General features: G+C 39.2%; 1 protein-coding gene across 1 annotated transcript in view; it reads right to left on the reverse strand.

The window, feature by feature from the left end:
- Positions 1-1,485: 1,485 nt before the first annotated feature.
- LOC122754402 (myosin-3) overlaps positions 1,486-17,090 on the reverse strand; it is a 29,914-nt gene continuing 14,309 nt past the window's right edge. Inside the window, exons 17-39 of the mRNA XM_044002796.1 lie at positions 16,906-17,023; positions 15,754-15,877; positions 15,521-15,657; positions 15,121-15,376; positions 14,341-14,583; positions 14,071-14,247; positions 13,848-13,993; positions 13,598-13,688; positions 12,702-13,091; positions 12,467-12,593; positions 11,227-11,345; positions 10,869-11,065; positions 9,190-9,373; positions 8,904-9,069; positions 7,804-7,928; positions 7,046-7,354; positions 6,751-6,954; positions 6,550-6,675; positions 3,949-4,119; positions 3,728-3,832; positions 2,795-2,890; positions 2,543-2,680; positions 1,486-1,634 (exon numbers count right to left, since the gene is read on the reverse strand). Of these exons, the coding sequence (XP_043858731.1) occupies positions 1,611-1,634; positions 2,543-2,680; positions 2,795-2,890; positions 3,728-3,832; positions 3,949-4,119; positions 6,550-6,675; positions 6,751-6,954; positions 7,046-7,354; positions 7,804-7,928; positions 8,904-9,069; positions 9,190-9,373; positions 10,869-11,065; positions 11,227-11,345; positions 12,467-12,593; positions 12,702-13,091; positions 13,598-13,688; positions 13,848-13,993; positions 14,071-14,247; positions 14,341-14,583; positions 15,121-15,376; positions 15,521-15,657; positions 15,754-15,877; positions 16,906-17,023 (3,773 nt within the window). The 3' untranslated portion in view covers positions 1,486-1,610. The remainder of the gene's footprint in view (positions 1,635-2,542; positions 2,681-2,794; positions 2,891-3,727; positions 3,833-3,948; positions 4,120-6,549; positions 6,676-6,750; positions 6,955-7,045; positions 7,355-7,803; positions 7,929-8,903; positions 9,070-9,189; positions 9,374-10,868; positions 11,066-11,226; positions 11,346-12,466; positions 12,594-12,701; positions 13,092-13,597; positions 13,689-13,847; positions 13,994-14,070; positions 14,248-14,340; positions 14,584-15,120; positions 15,377-15,520; positions 15,658-15,753; positions 15,878-16,905; positions 17,024-17,090) is intronic.

Below are 17,090 nucleotides of genomic sequence, written 5' to 3' on the forward strand. Positions count from 1 at the left end.
ACAATTCTGATGCAAAACTCAATACAGAATGGAGAGGGAGGACTTGATACTTGGTCAAAAGAAGCAATTGAATTACCAGCACTGCCAGAAGCTCCAAAAGCTTCCCTCCCCTTACCTTCTGGTTCAATACCAGAATAGTTACATCCTCCAGGATGTAGGGATGAGAGTCAGAGTTTGAGTCCAAGTGTACACATGTCCTAAGGGCTCTTACTTGCTAGACACATTCTTACCAATTGAAGGCAGTATTGCAAATGTTGCCTTCAACTGCTAGTTGTCTTTGAAATATTCCAGACCTGGTCAAGTTAATATGATTACATGTGGTTCTCATACTTTCTAACTGACTGCAATATGATGCAATTTTAAAAAACATTTATTAAATTGCTACTCTGCCCAAGGGCTAAGGGAGATATTTAAGTAAGATAGATTCAGGTCCTGTCCTTAAGAAGCTTTCAGTGTAGTATAACTAATTGCTCAAAATAAACTATTGAATTCATGGAGAGAGAAAGAGAGAGAGAGAGAGAGAGAGAGAGAGAGAGAGAGGAGAGTCAATCCCTCTCTCTTTTCTACCCTAAATTTTCTGGGGCTCTAGCATCCCCCCAAAATGGAGATGAATACATGGTTCATCACTAGTGAGAATAGACTCTATCATATCCATTTTAAGGACAAACCTATGTCTCTGTCTCCCCCATATTTGAGAGTAATTGTTCTGAAAATCTCAGAAGATAAGCATCCATCTAAGCATCCATCCTCAACAAAATAGGGGTGTGCTAGATAAACTCTAAGGCCCTTTCCCACTCTCAATTTCTATAGTTCTCTGATTATATCTATATATTTCCATTTATAAACATTTTCACTCATTGATCCAGACTATAGATATTCTAGGGAATACAGGAGGTTCTGATAGGGAGGAAAACAAGAATATGACTGAGGGGAAATAACAGAAACTGAATCAACATTTTGGAGCAGCTAGGTGGGGCACTGAACTCATCTTCCTGAGTTCAAATACAGCTTGAGACACTTACTAGCTGTGTGACTCTAGACAAGTCACTTAATCCTGTTTGCTCAGTTTCCTCATCTGTAAAATGAACTGGAGAAGGAAATGACAAACCATTCCAGGATCTTTGCCAGGAAAACCCCAAACAGGGTCATTAAGAGTCAGATACAACTGAAGCAAATGAACAAGTGTTCTTCCTGAAAGGATGGAATAAGGTCGCTAATTATGAGATCTTAACTATCAATGACTTCAAACCAGATTATAAAAATGATAACATGAGAACATGACAGCTTTCAAAAGTTTCACGCATTCTCTTGATCTTCCCAAACCTATGACAAATAGGTAATATAGTTTTTTCCCCCATGCAACACTGATTTAGACCCCTTTGGCTCAACAAATTATTGGCTCACAACATTGACACAGAGGACTCTGTTATTTAACCCTTGGTGGGGTAAAAGGATAGAGTGAAACTGCTCAAAAGTGAAAGCAGAGAAAAGTTTATTATGTGCGCGTATATACAGGTGAGAAAATGCCACATGGCAGCTACAAGCACACATGGTTAGGAACCAGGGAAATATACATTTTGCATATTTTTTGCCCAGCTCCCAGAAGTAGATCACTCTTCACTTTCATGCACCACCTGGGAATGGGGGAAAAAAAACAAAGCCTTTTTTATTCATATCAGATATCACTGCATCAATCTGCTACTAGACCCTTACCCAAGACACCTGTATGAATTTACATGCCCATGTTTCAATATGAAAACTCAAGTAAACTTTATGGCCCTTATATCTATGAACAGCTACATATACAACTTCAGGCACTTTATTATTTGGAAATTCTGACCTTAAAACTTCTTTAGGAAGAGAATAAACTGTAGACCAGGCCAGGGAACAAAGAAGTAAATTTTTAGCAAAAGTGACTATAACACAAATGTTTTTCCAAAAATTTTTGCCATTAACTTCAATGACAAAATTAGTAATGTTTCAATACGGGGAAAAATCCCCCAATAGTCCATGTCCCACTTTGTTCCCTATTGTACTCCCCTCATCATAGATGCTTCTCTAATCATAGATACTCCTCTCATCACCATAGACATTTCCCTCTCCCCAGGCTAAGGCTTGGATACACAATTTTTAAGGTGAATGGACTGTTAGAAATGTCTAAAAGCAGATACTCAATTCCCTGCTTTGATGAATCCTCAAAGTATACTCCCTGGAGCAGGGCTTCTTAAACTTTTTCCACTCATGACCCCTTTTTGCCTGAGAAATGTTTACCCTGGGTATATAGATATATAAAGTAGGTATACATAACCTTTTACTATTACCAAATTTTTCACAACCCCCACATTAGTTACATGGCCCCATAGTTTAAGAAACTAGATCCTAGAGAGCAAGCTCAGTAGGACAATATTCTTCTATTCTTTCCCTCTGGGGAGACTCTTCAAAATGGTGGCTTATGCTTCCTCACCCATTACTGCTTCCTTTTGTTTAACTCAATTCAACTAGTCCTTCCTATCAGTTAGAGTGTTCTTCAATGCCAACTCACTCTGGTAGAGGTAAAATCTCGGGTCTTAGCTCTCAGCTTATTGACTTGAGACTCTGCAATATCTGCTCGTTCTTCAGCCTCCTCCAGCTCATGTTGAGCTTTTCTGAATTTGGTGAGATGGGCATTAGCTTGTTCATCCTGAAACAAAACAGCAAAAGGAGGTAAAGATCATGGAGTGGGTTTCATCATGTCTTTTGTGAGAAATAAAGATGGTTTGCCTGTTTCTTAAGATATCTGTGTTGCATGACTTACAGCCTCCTCAGCTTGTCTCTTGTAGGATTTGACCTTTACTTGGAGTTTATCCACTAAGTCCTGCAATCTTAGCACATTCTTTCTGTCTTCTTCACCCTAAAAAGATAAGACAATCATAGTAAACTTAACAAGGTATATAGGTGGTAGAGCGACAGTGACTACCATTTGAAAGAAATACAGATTAAAGGCACCAGGGCCAACTCTCCCCAGCTCTAATTGCTAAGATAATCACAACAGGAAGATTTTCCCCATCTGGTTCCAGTGGCTCTGACAACTCCATGCCATCAGATTAGACCCATCAGAATTTGGGCTGCATTAGTAAAGCATCAAACTGACTGTCGGCTCTCTGCCAATCAATCAAAAGTAATTTTTAAAGTCTCTACTATGTGTCATGGAACTTTGCTAGTCATTGGGAATATAAAGACAAAAATAAACAAGACCTGCCCTCAAGTTGCTTACAGTCTATCAAGGGAGAAAATATGTTTGTGTAGGTGTCTATGTCTACATCTATGTCTACATCTATGTCTGTATGCGTGTATACAAAACATATACAATATAAATACAAGGTTATTTGGCAGTGAAATCACTAACAGTTAGCACTTATGAGGGAAGTCCTCACATAGGAGGTGATGCTTGAGCTGAGCTTTGCAGAAATCTAAGAATTCCAAGATTCTAAACTAAAGATCTATCCAAGGGTTTTGTGTCTCTCTTTTATGACTGTGGTCTCTGGAACACAGTTACATCAGACAAACCCTTATTTTCTATATACCTATAGGCATTTCTGCCTCTGATCTTCTTTCTCTCTATACTTCATTACTGACTTTTTCTAAAGACAAGACATTCCTAATTTCAGTATTTTGGAGAGCAAATGGTGAGGTTCAAACATATCAGAAAAGGCAAAGCAAGAAAATATGGGGTTTTTCTTCTACTTGCCTGGTAGGTCAGTTCTTTGACTCGCCGTTCATATTTCCTGAGTCCCTTAACTGACTCTGTATTTCGCTTCTGTTCTCCTTCAAGTTCAAACTCCAACTCTCGGATCTGGAAAAATAATTGAAAATAATTTGCAGGCATAACATAGACAGGAAGAGAATGTCCAGGAAGCACGGTCTCTTAATCCAGTACATCTAAAAGTTCCATTTAGCTCTGATAGGTACCCGAGTCTCCAGTTTCTGGATCTGCTTCTTTCCTCCCTTCAGGGCCAGTTGCTCGGCCTCATCCAGGCGGTGCTGCAAGTCCTTCACGGTTTGCTCCAGGTTCTTCTTCATGCGCTCCAGGTGGGCACTGGTGTCCTGCTCCTTCTTCAGCTCCTCAGCCATTATGGCTGCCTGGAAACATAAATTACATTCACTTAATACCACATGCTTATAAAGGATTTCAAGTTTTATAGAAATTTCTTCACTATGAGATATATACCATATCTGAGAAATGAAGAAAGGATGAAATAAATGGGGGAGTAACACTGGATCTAAGAGTAAATCCTAGTGTAATTAGGAGACCTTGGCAATGAAAAATATATAATAAGTGCATATTTTAATATGGACCTGTGAGTTCCATTAGTATAAGGAAATCCAGGGAAAGAAACTCCTTCCCACAGTATAATTAGCAACTATTCTACAATAGATAGTATTAGAAGAATGCAGGAACACTGAAGAGACAAGTGACTTGTTCAGGGCCACACAGCCAGTATGTTTAAGAGACACAACTTGAAACCAGGTCTTCTTGATTCAAAGGTCAGCTCTCTCTCCACTTTTCCAATGTTGCCTCTTAATACATAAGTAGGAATTGGGTGCTAATTAGAAAATGGATTACTATTAAAAATAGTTATGGTTATAATTCTAAAGCATATTGAAAATAAAACCGTCAGTTCTTGAAGTAGTAATCCTCAATTAAAGACTGCTTTTCCCTTTCCGTAGGCTAGATTCATTTGGCTCTTTTTTTTTTTAAATTTAGTGCTAATCATTGCTAAATAGACGTCGTGGAAGGAAATAAAAGTATCAATTTTACAAAGTAAACTGAGACATGAAGATGTTAATTTCTATTAACATTACGTAACCAAATTACTATTACGTTACCAAATTGTGAAAGAGAACCATAAAATAGAAGGGATCCTAGAGTTCAACTAACCCAACCTCCCTGTTGTCCATATTAATATGCTAAGTCCCAGGAAAGTGAAATGATTTGCTCAAATTCTCAAGGCTAGTGAGAAGATGGACCTGAAACTAATCTCTCTACTATACCATGGGGTGGTCAGTGAATGTTAGGGCTATCTTTTGCCTTTTCTGTTGTATCTTGGGATATCTAAAGAGGTCCCTATAGAAGCTCTTTAGGAAACCTGGTAACTTTCTGATTCCATCTAGTTGGGTCCATCCTAATCTGCTGCAGTCAACTGGTCAGAAGAAGGGATAATGTATGGAGAGATCAGTTGCTCTAATGACACCTCCAAATGATAAAAACAGAACCTATAGGAAAATCTTGAAATATTGGGTGGATTTTGGGAAGTGTCCATGGAAGGATATGGATAATAATCACACAGGATGAAAAGTCAAAGAAGTATACAAAACTCAAATCAATGAGATTATCAAAATATTGAAGAAGCATAAAATAATCAAAATTCATTCTGTATTTCCCAGTTAGGGGAGAGAAAAAGTGGTGGTGGTGGTGATAGTGCCAAGGACAATGTCTGGATCAACAGTTTTGTTTTTGTGGATTCTGATTTTGGGTGGGAAAGCCATTAAGTTGTAATGATACACAGACAACAAAAAACACAGGACTGAAGAAAAGGTAAAAAAGTTCAAGGATAGAGATGCATCTATAGCAAATAACATTTGAAGAAGCAAGAATAGATGAGATACTCTCAGAGAGATAGATAAAAAGATGGGTGAATTGAATATAAAACAGACATAAAAGGGAAACTATCAAAATGAGACTAAGAGAGAAAGATAGTCAGTCATATATAAAAGAACAACTAATAAAATATAATATAATAAAAAGTTCTGAGTGTACCCCAGAAAATGTTTCTCAAAGCTACAGGTGCATAACTAGGAATTGGAAAAATGATGTCTTCCCTAGAATAGTGGGAAGAAAGGTGAAGGTTCCTTAGGGAAAGAAAGAGGATTTTGTTAGGCAATGGCAATGTTTGTAAGGGAAAATGGTACCTGTTTGTCTCAATTTTGCCTTTGCAATAAGTCAAAGAAAGATAGAATGGAAAGAAGCATAACATAATCACTTCTAGCTTCTCACTCTCTGTGGTATCTGTGAGGCAATGTTGCTGCATATACAAAATTTTTCAACAAGAAGGGAGGACACAAGCTGAGCCAGAGGTATATGGCATAGAAAGAATGTCTACAGCAAAATGCCATTGACTGCACCCATTCATATATATTATCCCTAGACAGATTATTAAGAACTAGTTCTAGTGATGGTTTAATAATCTCACTATTAAATAATGAGGCCAGGGGTTTAGTGGATAGAGTGCTAGACTTGGAGATAGGAAGACCTGGGTTCAAATCCTGACTCAGAAGCTAACTAGCTGTGTGACCCTAGGCTAGTCACTTAACCATTTTCACACGCAGTTTATAAAATGGGGATAATAATAGCATTTAAGTTTATAGGGCAGTTGTGAGAATGAACTGATATGACATATGTAAAGGACTTTGCAAGCCAGCATATAAAATGCTAATCAAATATTAGAGTCCTTGGCAATTGAATGGAGAATAAAAATAATTATGAAGGAAAAAAAAAACCCAAAACCTTACATCTGTTATTGCTTTCTTTGCTTTCTCTTCGGCATTCCTTGCATCCCTAGTGGCATCCTCAACCTCACTTTGGAGTTGGGTGACATCCGTTTCAAGCTTCTTCTTTGTATGAATGAGGCTGGTATTCTAGTGTAAAGAAAAAGAACAAAGTTAGCTTCATGTTCAAGGCTTTCTCTCTTCTCTCTCTTCACTTTTACTTGCCTGGGTGTGCAGCAGTTGCACTCTCTCATTGGAATCCAAGAGCTCCTGTTCAGCCAGTTTCCGAGCTCTCTCCGTCTGTTCCAAAGCAGCTCGGAGTTCTTCCACTTCTGCTTGCAGCAAGTTGGCTCTGCGCTCCACAATGGCGAGCTGTTCTTTCAGGTCCTCTTGGCCTCGGAGAGCATCGTCCAGATGCAGTTGGCTATCCTGCTCAGAGAGACAAGAAGTGTTAAGATCCAGAGTCCACAGTGCTAAGAGATGCTGGTGGCTGTCAAAAGCTAGGGTGTCCATCACCAACCTTAAGCTGCCCTTGCACATTCCTGAGGTGTTTCAGTGTCTCGGCAGCCTGGCGGTTGGCGTGGCTCAGCTGGATCTCTATTTCATTCAAATCTCCTTCCATCTTCTTCTTTATCCGGATGGCCTCATTCCTGCTTCGCACTTCCGAATCCAGGGCACTCTGCATGGTCTCCACTGTTCTCTGGTAGTTTCTCTTTAGCTGCTCAATCTCTTCATCTTTCTCTGCTATTTTTCTATCAATTTCTGATTTTACTTGAGTCAGTTCAAGCTGGATGCGTAGGATTTTAGCCTCTTCATGCTCAAGAGCTGCCTTTAAAAGGAAAAAGAAAAAAATGGTACCAGGGCCAATTCAGAGAACACTATGTTTGGGGCCAGCAAAGGCCCAGCTAAATATGCCACTTGTCATTTCTGTAATACTTGAAACTAAGTTTCCTAGTGTATCTTCAACATACATCCATGTTTGGGAGGAGTTACTAGTTACTACCTCTTATTTGAGATCTTATATTTGTATTTATAGGATAATTTTGTTAAAGGCTTCAAAAGCAACTCTTAGACATTATCACACCTTACAATAATGTTATGCAAAGGGTAAGAAAGGTATCATCACTGCTGTTTTATGGAGGAGAAGTTAAGACAAGGAGAAGAAAAAGAATATAATGAAAAAATCAGGAAATAAAAACTCAGATATCACAAATCTAGGCCAGGGCTATATCAATTCTCCCCCTATTTTTCTCTACTTTTCTTGATACAAAAACCTACCTCTGCTTCCTCAAGAGCCAGTTGTGTATCAGCTTTTTCCAACTCAATCTGCTTTCTTGATTTCTCAAGTTCATGGATGGTTTTACCATTTTCAGCAATTTGTTCAGTAAGATCCACTATCTCCTCTATGAGGTAAAAAGTGGACATTGGTTAAAACGCCTACAGTTCAAAAGATTTTTCTCAACCACTAAATCTGAAATTCTCAAGGGTTGCTAAGTGGCACATTGGACAGAATGCTGGGCCTGGAGTCAGGAAGACTCCTCTTCCTAAAAAGAGTTTGAGGACTCTTCCTAGCTGTGGGACCCTGGGCAAGTTACTTAAGCCTGTTTCCCTCATTTCCACATCTGCAAAATGAGTTGGAGAAGGAAATGACAAACCACTCCAGTATCTTTGCCAAGAAAACTCCAAATGGGGTCACAAACAGTCAGACACAACTGAAATGAATGAACGACAACAAAAACTGAAATTCTACCAATAGAGGGGAGAAAACCAACATAGCTATATGTAAAATGGCATATGCCTCATTGAGGGCCCAGTCATATCTCCACTATTAGTACTTTGCCTTTTGTTTCCATTCCCCAGGAAAAAAAACAAAATGTGAATTATCAAGATTCTAAAGTATATACATGCATTTATATATATATATATATATATACATACATACATTATACATGTTCACACACACATGTATGTATTAGTATATGTGTATATACACACATGTATGTCTGTATGTATATATGTGTGTATACATGCTCTTTCAAGGAGAACATGTTTTAAATTGTTTTTATATTCTCCAACAGCAACCAGTGAAGACCCTACACACAATTAGGCAGCACTTAACTTGCATTCTAGAAGCCTCCCCAAGTCAAGATACTGTGTATGTACCAACGTCATTGATGGTAATTTCTACCTATCTGTATAAAGGTAACTAAAGAGACTACTAACATATTCTTACCCAAGTTGTCAGCATTCCCCTCATGTTATCCCCAGAATTGCTAAGTGAGTCTGAGGGCATGCCAGGTCAGCACAATACCCCATTCTAGCTCAGTAATGTGGCAGGGATTTTCACAAAATATTCCATACCAGTTACTAGAACTTACGCTCCAGGTTCTTGTTTTCTCGTTTTATGGTTTCCAGTTGATCTAAGGCTTCCTCATAGGCATTTTTCAATTTGAAGAGTTCAGTGCTCAAAGAGCGGGACTCCTTTAGAGCCGCTTCCAACTCAACCTGACTTTCCTCACACTTTGTCTTCCATTCAGCCAGGACCTGACAAAACAAAGAGGTATTGAGTTATCCACTGTGGTGAGAACCCAGGCATCCTGCCTCGCAGACCTGAACACTTTCTGCATTACCCCACTGCTTAGACCTTGTGTGTTGATGAGGTACCTTATCAAAATTCCTCTGCTTTTTGTCCAGAGCAGCTGCCAGCGAGTTGGCTCGCTCAACATCTATTATAAGGTCCTCCACTTCTCCTTGTAGCCGCTGCTTTGTCTTTTCTAAGGAAGCACACTTCGCATTCACTGCTTCAACCTGTTCCTCAGCATCTTGAAGGCGTTGGGCAAGTTTTTTCCTGAAAGGATAAGAGACGGAAGCAAATTCTATCAGAATTCTAATACTTTTAAAATTTATCAGGGGCATCTAGGTGGCTCAGTGGATAAAGCACTGGTCTTGGATTCAGAAGTACCTGAGTTCAAATCCAGCCTCAGACACAACGCTTACTAGCTGTGTGACCCTGGGCAAGTCACTTAACCCTCATTGCCCCGCCAAAAAAAAAAAATGTATCTATTCAGTTCAAGTTGAAAAGCATTATTAAGTATTTACAACTGTGCTAAGCACTAGGGATTCAAAGAAAGACAAATATAGTTCCTGTCTTCAGGGTGCTTAGAACCTCATGGATTCATATTTAGATTTGGGAGGTACCTTGGAGGTCCTCTAGTTCAACCTCTTCATTTTACAGATGAGGAAACTATGGTCCATAAAAGGTAAGTGACTGGCCCAAACTCACACCAGGAAGTGAATAACAGAGGTAGAATCTCAACAAGTCCTCCAACTCCAAAGCCAATACTCTTTCCACTGTAACACATTGCCTTTCATTCATCTACTGCTTAGTCTTCTCTTCCTAACATCCATTTATTCCCATCATCCCTGAAGTATTTTCTACAAAAGATTGCTGTGAATAGATAATCTGTATCTTGTTTTCAAAGATGATCAAAGTTCTTTGTCTTTTTGATGGAAACTTAGGAAAGATCAGTCATTTTGTAGTACAGCAAAGAAGAACAGAAAGAAAAGACATATTTCATTAGAGCTCCTGTTTGATTTTTTGTACAAGTGATTCTAAATTCTACCTAATAATAGTATATTCCTATAGTGCTTAGAGATTTGAGAAGTTTCATTTAATTTTCTCTGCTCAGGAAGTGTCTGAAGCAAGATTTAAATAGGTCTTCCAGACTAAGCCCAACACTCTATCCACGACTTCACTTAGCTGCCTGAGGAGGCACCTAATGTGATAGAGGGGAGTGACAGGACCAATAACTACCATAGTTTCCTCCTATCCTCCTCTCTCTTCTCTTCCCCCAAACATGGGTTCGGCTAGAGTTCCCCTAAAAGGTGACAAGGCCATGACTTTATTGGCCCCAGGTTAGAGCAAGGCTCAAGCTGTGTCTCCCTTAATACAGCTTCTGGTGGGCTCTGACTCTGTGAATGGGACTTACTGGTCACTTATGAGCAGAATAGGTCCTACTCATATAGAATTAATGCCCTTTGGACTTGGTGGATATCTGAGACCACTACGCTAGCCTGATGACCAGATGTCTGTCCTTATGGAGACAAAGAAGGTCGTCTAACTGAGCTAAGTGCTGTCCTGTCTAAATTACGGCTGAGTAAACCTCCTTTTGTTAACTGGTTAATGACTTAATGAGTACCTCATTTAGTCTCACTTGACCTGAACAAACAGGTTGCCAGCATCTAACCATTTTAAGTGAAGGGGATATGTTGGTAGATATGGGCTATGTAACAGTGGGATTTTTAGAATGTTAATTCCCTCCAAAATAAACACTATTTCATACTTGGCCTCCTCCAGTTCCTCTGTGCGCTGAATAGCATCGGTCTCATATTTGGTCCTCCACTGGGCAACCTCGCTATTGGCTTTGGACAATGCCCTTTGGAGCTCAGCCTTGGCTTCTTGCTCTTCTTCATACTGTTCCCTTAACAAATCACAGTCATGACGAGAAGATTGTAATCCATGAGCCAGCGCATTCTTGGCCTAGGAAATAAAGGACAAAGAGAACACAGAGAGCATTAAGATACTTGCAGAATTCAATTTTGCTTGATTCTGTTAGCTACAGAATTTTCTTATTCTTCTTGTGGTAACAGAAAATGTAGAGCAAGTGGCAAGTAAGTATTACCACAGTATAGACTATTTACCTTGGTCTCTTCCTCCAACTGTCTCTTGAGTTCCTCAATTTGTTGAGTAAATGCTTGTTTGCTCCTAGAAAGCTGGGATACAATACTTTCTTTTTCTTCTAGCTGGCGACTCAGCTCACCTGTGATCCAAGGGAGTTGGGGAGGGAGGCAAAATTCTTTAATATCATCAACAAACTGCTATTAAGTACCCATATATGGCACTGTGCTGGTTTTAAGAGATAGAGAAGCATATGACTTGGTTCCTGACCTTATCAGATATAATTTTGTTGGAGAAAAAGGATACGTAGATTAAATAATAATATCAGGTAGCACATGCTAAGTGCTAAATGATATGATGCTTTATAAAAGCCATTGGAATGACTTCAGTGAATCTTCAGTTATTTGGCTATGGCTACTAGCAAGTTAATTTACCTGTGTGGCAATAGGTCAGGTCTGGGAAGAGTTATGTTTTCCCAGTCAAAGACACTAAAAGCATTTGCTTCCATCTTTGCTATTTCAAGCCCATGATCCTTATAATTGACCACCTTTTTATAAATTATCTTTTCTTCAATTATTAAATCAACCAACACATTTATTAAGCACCTACTATGTTCTAGGTATTGCACTAAGAGCTTGGAATATAAAGAAAAATTTGTATCTTGTTAAAAAACAAACTAGGATCCCTTCTTTGGGATGTCATACTTGCATGAGTAAAAATTCTCTTTATAACTGCCATTAAGAAAAAGGTGCAGAAAATGAATCATTTGATTTCACTAATGGCAAAACGGAGGAGCAGTGAGGTCTCAGAACTAGAAATCAGAAAGTCTATGGCTTAGTGCCTGCTCTGTGACTCACTACATGCCCCTTAATCTCTCTGGGCTTCAGGCTCCCCAGTTGCAAAATGGGGAAGTTGGACTAAATGACTTTTAAGCTCTAAAACTCTAGGTTCCTATGATTTGTTGGGCAATTGTTCTTTCCTATCTTCCCCAGAGTTATCTTCTTTTTCTGGTATATCACCAAACATCTCTTTGCGAGTTGTTTCCTTTGTTGTTCCTAAAAATGAACTTAGACACATTCATTCTCTAAGCCTTCTTGTCCTTAGTGAGAATCAGCTCTGCCTTTGATAACCTGATGTTTTGTCATCTGGGGGTGGTTTTCATTGATTCTGCACCATTATGGGACACAAGCACGTCTTACTTTTGAAAAATAGTTAATACTCTCTCAGATCTATTCCCTTTTTAACTTTCTGTCACATCCTCACCTGACTCTGTCTGTAAACGAGCCTTCTGAGCAGTCAGCTCATTCAAATTCCTTTGAGTTTCTTCTGTTTTGCTTCTTGACTCACTTATCTGATCCTCCAGGGTCCGACATATCTTTTCTAGATTTGCCTAAAAAGTTGAGAAAGCACAACATCATTATTTTGCTCACAGCTTAATCAACATTAGAGTTTCCTATTAGTTAAGTGCTTTTGATCCCCACATTCAAAAGAAAAGCACCTTAGATTTAGATACGCTTTCCACATTACTAGCGAGGTCATCAATTTCCAGTTTGAGTTCGCTCTTCTCCTTCTCCAGTTTCTGTTTGACCCTCTGCAGGTTGTCGATTTGTTCACTCAGTTCAGCCGCACTATCTGCGTGCTTCTTCCTCAAGGTGGCAACCATAGCTTCGTGCTGCAGCGTGGCCTCTTCAAGATCCCGCCTCAACTTTAGAAATTCTGCCTCTCGCTTCTTATTGAGTTCGATCTGGGTTGAGGTGACGCCTCCAGCCTCCTCCAGTCTTTCGCTAAGCTCCTCTAGTTCCCGGGCGTAATCACTTCGTTGTTTCTCTGTCTTTGCCCGAGTGGCTCTCTCTGCTTCAATCTCCTCTTCCAACTCTTCAATTCGAGCCTGCATAAGATAATCATGCCATGGTCACTATTTTAAAGGATGACTTTAAATACTCCCTTTAAAAAGGGAGGGGGGAGCAGCTAGGTGGCCCAGTGCACAAAGCACTGGCCCTGGATTCAGGAAGACCTGGCTGAGTTCAAATGTGGCCTCAGACACTTTGACACTAGCTGTGTGACTCTGGGCAAGTCACTTAACCCTCATTGCCCCACCCCCCCAAAGAAAACGAGAAAAAAAAAGTGTTTAAAAAATTGTTGAATAAGGAAAGTGTGATATTCCATGCAATGAAGGCACAGTAGTGATTTGTTTTTCTTACTTTGTAGGTATCACATTTCTGAGAGCAAAATGAGAAAGATCTTGGAGGAACAAGTAGGCTCTAGGGCCCCACCCATCTTTACGGCTCCCCAAACTGCCACCTACAGCAGACCTTTTTATTTTAAAGGGACAAAGGAAACTTGGCAGATTATTGGTTACCTCAAATTCTACACCATCCCTATGATGTCTCTTACTTGTAGTTCTTTGATTTTCTTTTGGAATTGAAGGCCCAGCGTCTGTTCATCTTCCAGTTTGCTTTGCAACTGACTATATTCAAAGTCCTTCCTATGGAAAAAAAAAATTAAATTTAAAGAAAACACATCAGAACCACCCACTTTTAGATCCAGAAGGGATGTTAATGATCATCCAAACTCCTGAATTTACAAACAAGGAAACTGAGACGCAAGTAATTTCAAAATAAGAATAAGTAATTTTATGGCATACTTTTTCAGTCTTTCATCCAACTGCTGTTTGTCATTTTCTAAATCTAATATGGATTCCTGGGCAAGTTTCAAGTCTCCTTCAAGCTTTCGTTTATTCCTTTCAAGGTCCACTCGAACTTTCTTTTCTTGTTCCAGTGAGCTTTCAAGCTACAAAAAAAATAGTTTTAGTTTGATAACAAATGACTTTTAAATTATGATCATTTGCTGAGCTGGCCATCACTTACATCATCAACTTGTTGTTCCAGTTTGCTCTTGGTTTTTGTCAATGTATTGACTTTGTCTTCTTCAGCTTGGAGATCATCCAAAGCTTGTTGATGGGCCTCTTGGAGAGCCTTCTTCTCCTTTGTTAGCTTTGCAATTGTTTCATCCAGGCCTGCCAATTCCTCAGTTAGATTTTTAACCTGTGAAAAAAGCACATGGAAAGTCACAGTAAATTATCTGAGCAACCCTCAGTGACTAACACCAAGAAGAAATACCCACAAAGATCATCAGACCTTGTTTTCAGTAGCGTGTTTTTCCTTTTCAACCTTGGCTAGTGTCAGCTCAAGGTCATCAATGTCTTTCTTGAGTTCTGAACATTCATCCTCCAGTTTTCTCTTTTTGGCTGTCAGTTCAGCATTGATCTCTTCTTCATCCTCAGCCCTTTCAGTCACTTCCTTGATCTTAGCTTCAAGTTGAAATTTGGCTTTGATCAGCTGGTCACATCTTTCCTCAGCATCCAACAAATTTTCACTTTCCTTTAAAAGAGAGAGTTATTTCCTTTAAGGAGATAAGGTCTGATATGCCTTACATCCTTAATTATTCTGTAAACACTATGTAATATTCTTCAACTAGTAAATATCAACCTTTATATTGAAAAAGTAACTTTAATTAATTAGTGCCTCAATTAAATCAAAGGTCATAGATTTAGAATAGAAAGGGATGGGCAGCTAGGTGGTAAAGTGGATAAAGCACCAACCCTGAATTCAGGAGGACTTGAGTTCAAATCGGGCCTCAGACACTTGACACTTACTAGCTGTGTGACCCTAGGCAAGTCACTGAACCTTCATTGCCCTACAAAAAAGGAACCTTAGAAACCAATTAGTCCAACCTCCTCATTTTACAGATATCGAAACTGTAGCCCAGAAGGTTAAATGGCTTGTCCACAGTCACACAGTAGTAAAAAACAGAGGAAGAGTTTCAATCCGGGTGCTTTGACTTCAAATCTAGCACCATTTTCATTGTATCATGCTAGCTCCTAAAAGGAAATGATATGAAGGTTACAAAATACATACAGATTGTACTTGGAGCTGAAGGTCATTTTTTTCTTGTAGCAGAGTCACCATCTTTTCCTCAAGCTCCTTTCTTTTTGCCTCTGACTTGGCAAGTTCATCTTTAGTTTTCTGGAATTCTTCCTTGATGGTGGCCATCTCCTTTTCTGTTTCAGCACTCTTAAGGAGAGGTTTAATCTTGAAAAACAACTTCATCCAAGGCCAGTGTTTGACATTCATGAATGAGCGAATGTTGTACTGAATACAAAAGACAGACTCCCTGCAAGAAAACCTTGGTTACTTTGAGAAGAATCTTTTGCCCCCAAAGTGTGTAAGTGTGTATGTGTGTGTGTATATATAATTGTGTTTCTGTGTGTGTGTGTGTGTGTGTGTGTGTGTGTGTGTGTGTGTGACAGTACTCTACCTTCTCTGGACCATCTTTTGGAATTCCACTCTCATGAGGAACCCTCTACACACAGCCTGAGTTCGTGTAATCAATTTAGCCAAACGATCATCCCTCATCTCTTCCAGAGTTCCCAATAATCCAGCTTTAAAAAATACCTTATAGGAGAAAAGTCAGAGCAACACTCAGTTTGGGGGGAGTTTAAGTAAGAAGTGTTTAATGTATGAAATATGTTAGCAATATTAAATAATTACTTTTGTATGTCCAAACTTGTATTGGGTGTGGTCAATATCAATAGATGCCAACAATTTTTCACAAGCTTTCTTGCTGTCAATAAACTGTCCCTCTGGGATAGCACTGGCATTCAATACACGGTACCTGCAAATTCAAAGAAAAGGCAAAATGTTGGAGTGTTAAAGTTGTAAGAACCTTAAAGATGATTAAGTCCAAGCAACTCATTATATAAATAAAGAAGCAGAGGGGCAGCTAGGTGGTGCAGTGGATAAAGCACTGGCCTTGGATTCAGGAGGACCTGAGTTCAAATCCAGCCTCAGACACTTGACACTTAACTAGCTGTGTGACCCTGGGCGAGTCACTTAACCCTCATTGCCCTGCCAAAAAAACCAAAAAACCAAAAAAAACCAAGAAGCAGAGATGCAAAAAGGCTGAAATGATTTGTCCAAAGTCATGCATCTACTTTATGGCAGAAACACAAGTTAGGACTAATATCTCCTGACTAGGATACATGGTTCAATCTCCAGAAAAGAAATATAGAAGGAAGTCCATTAGTTTTCATTTGACCTCCTATAAGCACTTCTCCATTTCAGCCAACGCATAAATAGTCCTAAATCACAGGTCTAACCATATTACTCCCTTGCTCAAAATTTTTAATGGCTCCCTATTACTTCTGAAACTCCTCTGGCATTTAAAACCCCAGCCTTGTCATAAAATGACTTTATTTTAAACAATCTATAGTCCAGTCAAACTAGTGTTCTTGCTCTTCTTCAAACATGGCATTCCTTCTCCTCTTTCTGTGCCTCACCTTTGTCTGGAGTGCACCCATTCCTTATATATCTACCTTTTAGAATTTTTAATTGCCTTCAAAGCTCAGCTCAAGTGCCATTTCTTACATGAAGCTTTCTAGATCCTCCCAACTGTTGGAGTCTCCCACCACCAAATTATCACCTAACCAAACTTGTATGTACTTATATGTATAGAAGTGATCTCCTCTGATGGAAGATCAGGAATATCAAGGTCAGGGACTATTTCATTCTTGTTTTTGTAACCTCAAAGTGCCTGGCACATAGTAGCTTCTTATTAAATGCTTGTTATTCAATTGATTGGTTCAGATGCCAGCATTATTCCTTCTCATTAGAAGAATAAGGCAGGAATTTTTAATCCCATACCTTTGTTTAAAATCTCCATAAAGGATCCTATTTGGAAATCCCTTTCTGCAAATCCTGATACCTTCCAAGACACCATTACAGCGTAGCTGATGTAAAACAAGACTGTGTTCCATGGCTCCTAAGATATAGAAACAAAAAAGAAAAAAATCAGACACACATCAAATTATCTGGCTCAGAGAATGGTT

The sequence above is a fragment of the Dromiciops gliroides genome, chromosome 4 (assembly GCF_019393635.1).
Source record: "Dromiciops gliroides isolate mDroGli1 chromosome 4, mDroGli1.pri, whole genome shotgun sequence".
Classification (NCBI taxonomy): domain Eukaryota; kingdom Metazoa; phylum Chordata; class Mammalia; order Microbiotheria; family Microbiotheriidae; genus Dromiciops; species Dromiciops gliroides.